Consider the following 12227-nt stretch of genomic DNA (forward strand, 5'->3'; position numbering starts at 1 on the left):
TACGAGAGAGGTTATCGTTGAATAAAGGTAATATTCATTGTTCGAAAACGGAAAGATTCAATTTAAAGAAATTAGAAGAGAGCCAGGTAAGAGAGAAATACCAGATTGAAGTATCGAATAAATTCTCGGCTTTAGAAGATCCGGAATGCACTAGTGTTGAGGATGCCTAGATTGAAATTAGAGATAGCATTAAAATTTCAGCAAAACAAAATTAAGGACACGGAGAAATACGTAGGAACAAACCATGGTTCGACCAGGAATGCACCAAACTAGCAGAGAAGAGAAAACAGGCAAAATTAGGCTTGCTACAAAATCCGAATGAAATAACTACACAAAATTTCGCAGATATCAGGCGGGAAACATCCAAAGCTTTTAGAACAAAGAAACGCAATTTTCTGAAAGCTAAAATTAAGGAACTTGAAGATAATAGTAAAAATAAAAACATCCAGGACATGTTTAAGAGAATCAACGAATTTAAGAAAGGCTAATAACCTCGTGCTTATATATTAAAGAAATCTGATTGTACAGTTCTCACTGACACGGATAGCATCTTAAATAGATGAAAAGATTTCTTTGACGAGTTTCATAACACGCAACCAAAAACTAATGTGTGTGTGGAGAATATGAGATACACACCGTATATTCCAGAACCGTATACTCCAGAACCCAACCAAACAGAAGTAGAAACCGCTGTAAAGAAATTAAAGAAACACTAATCTCCGGGTGTATATCAAATTCCGGCTGAGTTAATTTTAGCTGGAGGCGAAACATTGTGAAATAAGATACACAAACTCAGTCTCCTTATCTGGAACAAGGAAGAATTGCCACAAGAGTGGAAATAATCAATCATTGTTCCAATTCACAAGAAAGGCGACAAAACTGACTGTAATAATTATCGAGGCATTTCTCTTCTGTCAACATCCTATAAAATCCCTTCAAATATTCTATTAGCAAGACTGACCCCATACTCAGATGAAATTATTGGAGATTATCAGTGCGGATTTAGACGAAATCGATCAACTATCGACTAAATATGTACCATTCGTCAAATACTCTAGAAAAAAGAGGGAATGGAATACTCGGGTACATCAACTATTTATTGATTTTAGAAAAGCGTACGACTCGATTAGGAAAGAAATATTATACAACGTTCATACAGAACTGGGAATACCAAGAAAGTTAATTAGATTAATTAAGATGTTTAAATGAGTCCCAATGCAAAGTCCGGGTAAGAAAATGTTTGTCCACGAGGTTTCAAGTCGAAAATGGCCTGAAACAAGGATATGCGTTGTCGTCATTATTATTTAACTTCGTTCTGGAATAAGCTATAAGGAAAATCAAAGATTTCAACCCGGGCCTAGAGTTGAACGGTAATCACCAGGTTATGTCATATGCCGATTACGTAAATTTAATAGGGGATGATATGAGAACAATAAAAAGAAATTCAGAGATCTTTTTAAGCGATTGCAGGGACATGGGTTTAGAAGTAAAAGCAGAGAAAACTAAATACATGGAAGTGCGTCGGGACCGGAATACAGGAAATTATGGATGAGTTAAAATACTGAATAATACCTTTGATAAAGTGGATAGTTTCAAATATCTAGGATCAATATTAACAAAAGAAAATCATATTCACGAAGAAATTAAATGTCGACTAAAATCAGGGAATTCGCGTTACTATGCGGTTCAAAATCTCTTGTCGTCGCGAATTCTGGCCAGGAATTTGAAACGTAAAATATACAAAACAATATTCATACCTGTTGTTCTGTATGGCTGCGAAACATGGTCGCTTACTCTGAGGAAAGAACATAGACTGAATGTATTTTAGAACAAGATCCTGAGACGAATATTCTGACCCAAGAGGAACGGGAATGGGGAATGGCGGAAACTTCATAACGAGGAACTACATGATTTATATGGTTTACCCAACATTGTTGGGGGGGTCAAGTCTAGGACGTTTAAGTGGGCGGATAATCTAGCTAGAATGGAAGAAAGTAGAAATGCTTTCAAAGTCTTGACTGGAAGACCAATCGGAAAACGACCTTTAGGAAGACCTAGGGGCAGATGGGAGGACAATATTAAGATGGATCTCGCAGAGATTGGAATACAAAGTAGAAACTGTATGCAGTTTGCTAAGGATAGAAGTCAGTGGAGAGCTTTTGTGAACGCGACATTGAACCTCCGAGTTCCATAGGCCATAGAGGCAGTTAGTTAGTTAGTTATGATTTACTGACATCCATAAATTTTTGGTGCTTTCTGTAGACCCAATTTGCCCATGTATCGTTACCTGGATGATGAGGTACTCTAGACGAGTGTGTTAGTTATTAGAAATAATTTATTTTACAAGCACCCAGAGGTTAATCATCTGTGAAGGTTAAAATTATTTATGAAGATTGATTTGTACAATATACGATGGCCAGTCCAAATGTCATAGCAACTATTTTTTTTCGCAAATGGTAAAGAATTAAAAAATTCTGAAATGGGCAAATGGAAGGTTAGTTCATATGTGAACATTACGTGTAGTGAAATACATGAACACAAACACCACCATAAAGATACAGTAAGCGAAAGAAAGACGAAACACTTGTCGTTCCAAAGGTGTTTATGTCAATTGCAAGTGTATACAATACAACATTACAAATTACGTGCATTCCATGGCATTAAGCGTATCCCCAAGAATCCACAACATGGTAAGGAAGTTCGTGTACTATTGTGTACTGTTGAATTGACAGTAGGATACGTTTGAAACGACACATTTTTTTCGTCTGTTTTCTCGTGGTATATTGTTATGGTAGTGCGTATGTTCACCCAACTTCCTACATCTAATGTTTACACATGAACCAACCTTCCATTTGCATATTTCAGAATTGAATTATTGCTAATCATTTTCGAGAAATAAAATAGTTGCCATGACTTTTGCATTGGCATATATATATATATATATATATATATATATATATATATATATATATATATATATATATGCCAATATATATATTAGGGTAGTAGTTAATTTTTGATTTCCGAATTTCTTTGGACGAACCCCATGAAATGGTTAAATTTGGGGCTAAATTAAACCAGGAAAAAAAGTAGATTCATTGAATAATTTGAAATGGTGCCGCAAGCGACCTAAATTCTGAATCCGATTTCAATACATAGTATATGAAGAAAGTAGGAGTTCAGAAAGTAGGCTCTAGTAGGAGTTAAGGAAGTTAGATGGGAAGGAAATGGATCTGTGAATTCCGGAAATTTTACGTTCTTCTACGGGGAAGGCTATAAAAATCACCAGTTAGGAACAGGGTTTTTCGTTCACAAACGAATATTACCAGGAATTAAACAGGTTGAAATTGTTAATAACAGACTTTCTTTTATTACTTTTTAGGGACGTTGGTTTGATATTATTGTTTTAAATGTACATGCCCAAACTGAAGATAAAGATGACGATATAAAACACAGTTTTTACGAAGAAGTGGAACGGATATTTGACCAACTCCCGCGATACCATATGAAAATTCTATTAGGGGATTTCAATGAGAAGGACGAGAGGATATTTTCAAACCGATTATAGGGAACGAAAGTCTGCATAAGGAAAGTGATGACAACGGTGTTAGACTCGTGAACTTTGCAACATCCAAAAATCTAATCGTAAAGATTACAAAATTCCCACATGGCGACGTTCATAAATACACTTGGACATAATCAGACGGAAAAACACATAATCAAATTGATCACGTTTTAGTACATAGATGAAGGCAATCCAGCATAATTGATGTCAGGTCCTCAGAGGGGCTGATTGTGACACTGATCACTACCTGGTAGCAGCGATAATACGAGAGAGATTATCGTTGAATAAGTGTAATATTCATTGTCTGAAAACGGAGAGATTTAATTTAAAGATAATAGAAGAGAGCCAGGTAAGAGATGAATTCAAGATTTCGAATAGATTCTCGGCTTTTCAAGATTCGGAGTCGAATTGTGTGGAGGATACCTGGATTGAAATTAGAGATAGCATTAGAATTTCAGCAAAACAAAATTAAGGACACGGATAAATACGTAGGAACAAACCATGGTTCGACCAGGAATGCACCAGACTAGCAGAGAAGAGAAAACAGACAAAATTAGCCTTGCTACAAAATCCGAATGAAATAACTACACAAAATTTCGCAGATATCAGGCGGGAAACTTTTAAAACTATTAGATCAAAGGAACTCGATTTTTTGAAAGCTAAAGTTAAGGAACTTGAAGATAATAGTAAAAATAGAAACATCCGGGACATCTATACGGGGATCAGCGAATTTAAGAATGGCTATCAATCTCGTGCTTATATATTAAAGAAATCTAACGGTACATTTCGCACTGAAAGGGAAAAGCATCTTAAATAGATGGAAAGATTTCTTTGACCAATTGCTTAACAAGCAACTGAAAACTAGTGTGCTTGGGATACGAAGATACACACCCCAGAACCGTATATTCCACAACCCAACCGAATAGAAATAGAAACCGCTATAAAGAAATTAAAGAAACACAAATCTCCGGTTTAGGTGAAATTCCGGCTGAGTTAATTTTAGCTCGAGGCGACAAATTGTGGAACAAAATACACAAACTCAGTCTCCTTATCTAGTAAGAGGAAGAATTGCCACATTGCCACAAGAGTGGAAAGAATCAATCATTGTTCCAATTCACAAGAAAGGCGAGAAAACTGACTCTAATAATTATCGAGGCATTTCTCTTTTGTCAACATCTTATAAAATCCTTTTAAATATTCTATTAGCAAGAGTGACCCCATACACAGATGAAATCGTTGGAGATTATCAATGCAGATTTAGACGAAATTGATCAACTATCAACCAAATATTTACCATTCGGCAAATACTCAAAAAAGTAGGAATACAATCAATAAACAACGTTCTTACAGAACTTGGAGTACCGAGAACGTTAATTAGATTAATTAAGATATGTTTAAATGAATCCCAAGGTAATGTCCGGGTAGTAAAATTTCTGTCCACGAACTTTCACGTAGAAAACGTCCTGAAACAAGGAGATGCGTTTTCACCATTATTATTTAACTTCGTTCTTAAATACGCTATAAGGAAAATCAAATAAAGCAACCAGGGCCTACAGTTTAACGGTATTCACCTGGTTATCGCATATGCTGATGACGTAAATTTATTAGGGGATGATAGAAGAACAATAAAAAGAAATGCACAGATCTTATTAAATGCTTGCAGGGACATGGGTTTAGAAGTAAATGCAGATAAAACTAAATACAGAGAAGTGCGTCGGGACCGTAATACGGATATTATAGATGCGTTAAAATATTAAATAATAATTTTCATAAAGTGGATAGTTTCAAATATCTAGCATCAGTATTAACAGAGGAAAATCATATTCACGAAGAAGTTGAATGTCGACTAAAAGCAGGGAATTCGCGTTACTATTCGGTTCAAAATATCTTGACGTCGCGAATTCTGTCGAATAATTTGAAACGTAAAATATAAAAAACGATAATCATGACTGTTGTTCTGTATGGTAGCGAAACATGGTCGCTTACTCTGAGGGAAGAACATAGACTGAAAGTATTTGAGAACATGATCCTGAGACGGATATTCGAACCCAAGAGGAACGGGAATGGGAAATGGCGGAAACTTCATAACGAGGAACTACATAATTTATTCGGTTTACCCAATATTGTTAGGGTCGTCAAGTCTAGGATGCTTAGGTGAGTTATTCTTGTAGCTAGGATGGAAGAAAATAGAATCCCTTTCAAAGTCTTGACTGGAAGACCAATCCGAAGACGACCATTAGGAAGACCTAGGCGCAGATTTGAGGACAATATTAAGATGGATCTCGCAGACATTGGAATACAAAGTAGAAACTGGATGCAGTTAGATAAGGATAGAAAAAAAGTGGGGTGCTTTTGTGGACGTGGCATTGACCCTCGAGGTTCCATAGGCTACGGACTTAGTTAGTATATGAAAAAATCTGGAATAAACCGTTGTGATTGACAAATAGCTTAAGAAGATGTGAAAATTTTTGGAATAGTTGAACTAGGAGAAGAGACAAACATAATTTTATATAGCATTATCATAGCAGCCATCTTCAAGTCCGCCATCTTGAATTCGAGTCTAAATTTTCAAATAGTAAGAGTGTCATATGGCATATCGTTTTGAGGTAGCGTTTTAACAGAAGTACAAATCTGCCATTATTTGCATGCTATCTATACTCATGTAAGAGTTATTGCGTGTTAAAGATTTGTCCGAGGGAAAGTGCATGATTAGCTGTTAAAGAAACAGGTCTTTTATCAAAAGGCAAGGATACGCAAAAGGTAAAGGATAGCCACGCAGTAATGACAAGCTGATAGAATTGTATGAGAAATGCCGAGCATTTCAAAAGAACCTTTAAAAGGTCGAGTGAAGTGTAAATGAAAAAAGAATAAGCCTTCTTAAATATCTTGTCTGATTTATTTTATATAGCTCTCGCTAATGCTCCATGTATTATTAAAATCAAGGAAGATTGTCTCTTTTGTCTCAAGGACAGAAGGGACGACTTGGTAACATGCTTGGTAAAGACATGAGTTTGTCGTGAAAAGAACAAAAGTGATATGCACGGCTTCAAAAGAAAGTGGAACTCAATAGAAAATGAAATTCTGAAAATGATTTGCTTGAACGTTATACACCAAAAGACATAAAGGCAAGAAATACAAGTAATGAAGAAGAAAATCGAATTGGGAATCTTAGGGAAAGTGTAAAAATAGGTGCATGTGTGTTCAGACCCTTCAAGAGATGTAACAGGGGAAAAACTAATTTTCTACTCCAATATAAATTGCTGTTCTTGATCGATATAAAGTGACTGATAGAGCAGCAATACATATTCTGACAGCCACGGCAGACGTATTATGCCATAATGTAGAGAAACTAGTAATAAATAGGTCTTCCATTCGCCGATGCGGAGAGAAAATCCTTTCCAAAGTTCCACAAGCCCACAAAAAACAATTTCGGAGTGCATCAAGTGCGTTAGTTGTGTATTAGTACGGAACATTACTGCCGAATTTGGCAGACTGCCGAAAGGTTATCAATAATTGTTACAGGAGATGGTCATGAGAGACTAACTGGTATTCCCATTTTGTCATTAACAAGAGAAGAACATATTGCTTCTAGTACATTCGCTTGAAAAATGCAAATTGGTAAAGTTCATTCAGGCAGTCTGTTGTGGGTCATGTTAACGGTGTATTGTATTAAAGCTTGTATTCTACTAAAGCAGAAGCTCCAAAAAATCTTCTATACCTTCCGTGTAGACACGAGATTTATGAACTGGTTTTAAAATGTGTATTTGATAAGGGTTGTGTTTCGTTTGTATCTGTGTCGGATTTCCCTTTAGAACGAGTGGTCTAAAATAGATTGCACTAACTTTATTATATGAATTGATGATGATGACGATGATGATGAAATAAAAAATAATATTTCCGATGTAAAAAAATGAAGTGTTAAATTTTGTTATCAAACTTGTACAAGCAGGACACCAGAGAGAAGATTACATTGAGCTTTTAAAACTGATCATCATATTCTTGGATGGCATATCTCCTCCAGATTTTTTTCTTTCGTTTGCCTCTTGCAATTCACCATGTAAGATGGGTGGGAAAAGCAATCTACTGTTTAAATATATTTCTCTTTCGCCAACAATTTCGTTTAACGGGTCTTCGGAGAGTACGCATTTTTCTGATTCGACAATATGTGCAAGCTTGGTTTAAAAGTGATCAAGCATCCCATTCACCATTAGAAGATCTGCAATTTTTGAAAGGTTTGTATAGTTATTGACATATAGATGCTGAATTATTTGAAGTGGCTGTTTCTAAATTTTCTCGCCATCTCTGGTACTAGACGGAGAAACACGCAGCGTTGGAATGTTTGATGATGAAGCTAGCATAATTGAAAAATAAACAAATTGTTGAAAGAATTAAAACTGTAAGGAGAAACCGTGAAACAGCTAAGAAGCTTGACGCAAGAGGTGATACGATAAAATTTCTTGCGAAAAGAGAATTAAGTGATTTCGTTACAACAAACACCCAAATTTTCTTCGAGAGGTTTAAAATATCCAAAGGGATTCTTGAGTATGATCCGATTTTATGGTCAAATAGGAGTGATTATCTTCAATTCATTCACGTAACAAACGATGCAGCAGAAAGTTAAACTAATACTAGATTACAACAACCTTCATACGGAAAATGAGGAGTACCAACGGTTTCTTTTGCAGACAGTGATGGCCCACAGTCGATCTTTTCCTAGATGCGACAAGAGTGAATTATGTAGCAAATAAGATTGGAAACTTATCATAAAACTGGTACATAAATAAGGGGTATTTCAATTTCTTTCAAGTTGTTAATTCCTTTTTTCCACATAATGGTCTATGAATCATCTTAATAGAAACTTATTTGTAGTTCATAGCGATTCGAAGGTAAGGAGTAAAGTGTTTCTGTAACTTTGACCTGTGAGTATATTATGTTTCAAAATAGCAACTCGATATGCTTCCCCAAAATGATGTGTCTCAATAACATCAAACTTTGACAACTAAAATGATCACGCTTCACTATTATATTAGTGTCTTTGTATACTCATGCATATAACTAGAACATTGTGAGTCAAATTTAAATATTCTAAAATAATTTCCTGTCATCTTAAAAGAGAACGCACACCCACTCCTCCACTGTAAAGTCCTGATGTTCTTGGCTCGAACGGAAATTGTTCCACCGAATTTTATGTATGAACAAAGCACAATCTAGGTTTCAATTCCCAGATAATTATTCCCTTCGGGAAATCGTTTCTCTAGCCATATTGTCATACGTAGTGCGAGAACAAAAGTCTCTGTGTTGTTCCTTTCGCTGATGTGGTTAGTATTTAAGAGACAATTTTGCAGTCACAGTGCGGTCACATAACTAAATCTTTCGAAGCGACTATGTGTATGCAAAGGCTCTAAGAGCTCATTTCCGTTCTTACATTCATTGGAGCAACTGTTCAATATATTATTTATTTTTATTTTTCTCCTTCTCGGATCTTCCAAGCGAGTAATGTATATCGAGATGTATCAAATGCTTGGCGTCTAGGCTCCCTTCGTCATGATTAAATACAAAAAAAAAAAAACTAAGAGGTAAAATATTTAATCATGAAATTTATCAAATTCAAAAAGAGAATACTTCCTATATTGTGTAATTTGACCTGTTTTGTATGAAAAATAGATCCTTCTTTCCTTCACAAAACAATGTGATTATTCCATGTGTATTTTTTTTAAATTTCCTTTCTTGGGTGGAAACGTTGATTTGTGCTTACTAAAGGGCCATTAGAATTGTGTAGTGCGAACATATAGTGATAGTAATACCAATTTTAATATTTCGGAGTGAAAGTAACTTCTTCGTCTATTTTTTATTTAACTTTACTGCTAAGGGAGTTCCTGATTGGTCCCGGATTTTCATACATGTGCTAATATATTTACTGATAAATCTTTGTAAATATTTGACAGAAAATGTCTCATTTATAAAGTTGTTAGTAAGAAGTAAAGTGGTCATTACTGAATACACAATACGTCTCTTGAAGCAATTCGTTAGATACGACTCTATACCGAGTACTTATATTTATATATGTTTTTTTGAATAATTATTAATTTTGTACTCTTATTTCAATTTCGTGTGTGCATAACAAATGTTTAATGTTACTTAGAAGTGTGATTGAAGTTCCGCTGTCGAGGGAATTATCAAGGAGAAGGAGGGTACGTTATTCTCTTTATACAAGATATTGATCTACTTACTTGAATATGTCGTTTTATAATCGGAACATACTATATTAAAACCTTACAAGGATAACACGTGTACTTATCTTGATTAAAATTTACAAGAACGGAGACAATATCCGCTTTAATTTTACTAAAAATTTGCTTTATTATGTTAAAGTGTTGTGTATTTTTCTATTTTATAATAAAAAATTTAAATTACATTTACATGTATTTATTTATAATATATAATAATTGATTAATATATTTATTCAATTCAATTCAATTCTTTTTTAAAATTAAGATTTCAAAGTAGAATTTACATGTAATAGGAAGCAGAAAATATTCATGAGGTGCATATTCTATTTTCATTAATGATATCTCTCACTTTCAATGTTCCAAATTATTAAAAAACGACATAAAAGATTAGAAGTATGCACAAAAAATACCTTGTAAATTCTACCTTTGAATATTAAAAAAATATTTACAATACAATTGCAACGAAATAATCTAATCTGAAGTTAATGTGTATTTTAATAGTTAATAATATCAAAAAGTTTCAAATACAATAAAAAATAAATTAACGGCTATGTAGAAATCAGACGTTTTCACTTAAACATAAGTATTTACATTTTTAATTTTATAATCCGAAAAGCACGAAATTATTGGGAATATAGAACTTATGTAAATTAATATAATATGGTATGAAATTTAAAATATTTGTGATCAGGGTGTTAAAACGCTATTCGTTATAGGTGCACATATGGATCGGAGAATAATTGACGGAACTCCTGCTGTGCGTGGTAAGTGAAACATGATTTCGATACGTTCATTAGTACATTTCCACGATAGTAAACATTAATAATATTACTGGTAAACATTCTGAAGCAAATAGTAAATCAGGGCACCTAATAAGGTTTGTCCATGTTGTATGGTGAGTAGATCCAACATTTCTTTTCTTAGTTGATAAACACAACTATTGAAACTGGTAAACGCGATTCTTCAAATATATAGACATTAGTATTATACTTAATGAAATAAATGTTTACAATGTTTTCTACAGCAATAATAATAATTTAACGTTTCACCGTTCTAACAATACTAATGACTTATATACTGTAACCAGTACAGTATCAGGTAATCATAGAATAAGTATTGCTATTCAGAGAACTCTGGAGACAAAACCACTAGACAGAATGCAAGCAGACTTGATAGGAGGGTATTTGGGATCATGCAGAAGCGATTGCTCTGGAAAACAAAATCAGTTCCAATTTTCTCCACCAGGGGTAATTGTGGCACTGTACAACACCATGAAGTGCAGCGTGGAAGAAAATCTGTAGTAGTGATGCTAAATGATAAGAAAGACTATAATTAGCTCTCCAGCTATTATTGACGATTGTATGCGTTTGGTATTGCAGGTTTGAGTGCCACTATGTGCCAGAAGTGAATTGGTGGTGACCCGATATTTACTTGTTTTTCTTCCCGTACTTCATGTCTTGTATTCAAGGGGTCCCCGATTAGATTTCCGGTGAAAACACACGTGAGTCGGTTTCTATATTACCCTGTAGGTCCCATCCTAAGAACGCCATCATCATCTCATAGAGTACTAATCACCATGCAATCTCCTTGCTCAGGGACCTTCACGTCAAATATTTGCCTTAAGGCAGGACCCCACATCATCATCACTGTTAATAACACATCACTAAACCAAGAGACACGAATAAATGTCACGCTTCTCACGAGGCATAATTAAGCTCTTTCGTTGAATATCAAAGTAATAAGTGTTCCATACCACACTCGCCGCACTTAACACTAAATACAACCACAATATACTCTGGAGGCAAGATTTGACACTAATATTTTCCGGAATATTGGATGGAGTTTTAATTTTTGGGACCACATGAAATACTAACTTTTAACTTCGTGTTTGTAAGATATCGACGTTTGAGTTTAAAGAGACGTTTGAGTTCAAAAGACCACTTCCCCTATATAGGCCACTTACCACGGAGTATTAATAACATTAGTAATGAATTCAATGAGACCCACAGGAAAGGTAATTACAGCCTTTCTTATCTTTCAGCATCACTATTGTTTTTCTTCCACGCTGAACTTACGTGGTGTTGTAAACGCCGCAAATACCTCTGGCGAAAATTGGACCTAATTTTATTTTCTACACCAATTGCATATGCATTTCCCAAAATATGCTTCTACCAAGTTCGGTTGCATTCTGTTAAGTATTTACGTCTCAAGAGTTCTCTGACCAGCGATACTCATTTTTTGGTAACGTGATATAAGGTAAGGTGAATAACATTTTTCACGAACTTAGTCTTCGCGATAATGCTATTCTTTTAATTTGCTAAACAAATTACTCAATTAAGATTGCATTGTTGATAAAACTTTAATGATTTGGTAATACATTAAACATTTCTAATTAGCATACATGGTTTCTTTTTAAATTTAGACATTATTAA

The 12227-nt window shown here is 34.6% G+C and overlaps 1 protein-coding gene across 1 annotated transcript in view; it reads left to right on the forward strand.

The window, feature by feature from the left end:
• The window catches only part of LOC145665863 (uncharacterized), a 120935-nt gene that overhangs the window by 34887 nt on the left and 73821 nt on the right, over positions 1–12227 (forward strand). The window contains exon 3 of the mRNA XM_081732980.1: positions 10512–10559. Within this exon, the coding sequence (XP_081589106.1) occupies positions 10512–10559 (48 nt within the window). The remainder of the gene's footprint in view (positions 1–10511; positions 10560–12227) is intronic.

Source organism: Thermobia domestica, chromosome 1 (genome assembly GCF_964235325.1).
Source record: "Thermobia domestica chromosome 1, izTheDome1.hap1.1, whole genome shotgun sequence".
In the NCBI taxonomy this organism is placed as follows: Eukaryota; Metazoa; Arthropoda; class Insecta; order Zygentoma; family Lepismatidae; genus Thermobia; species Thermobia domestica.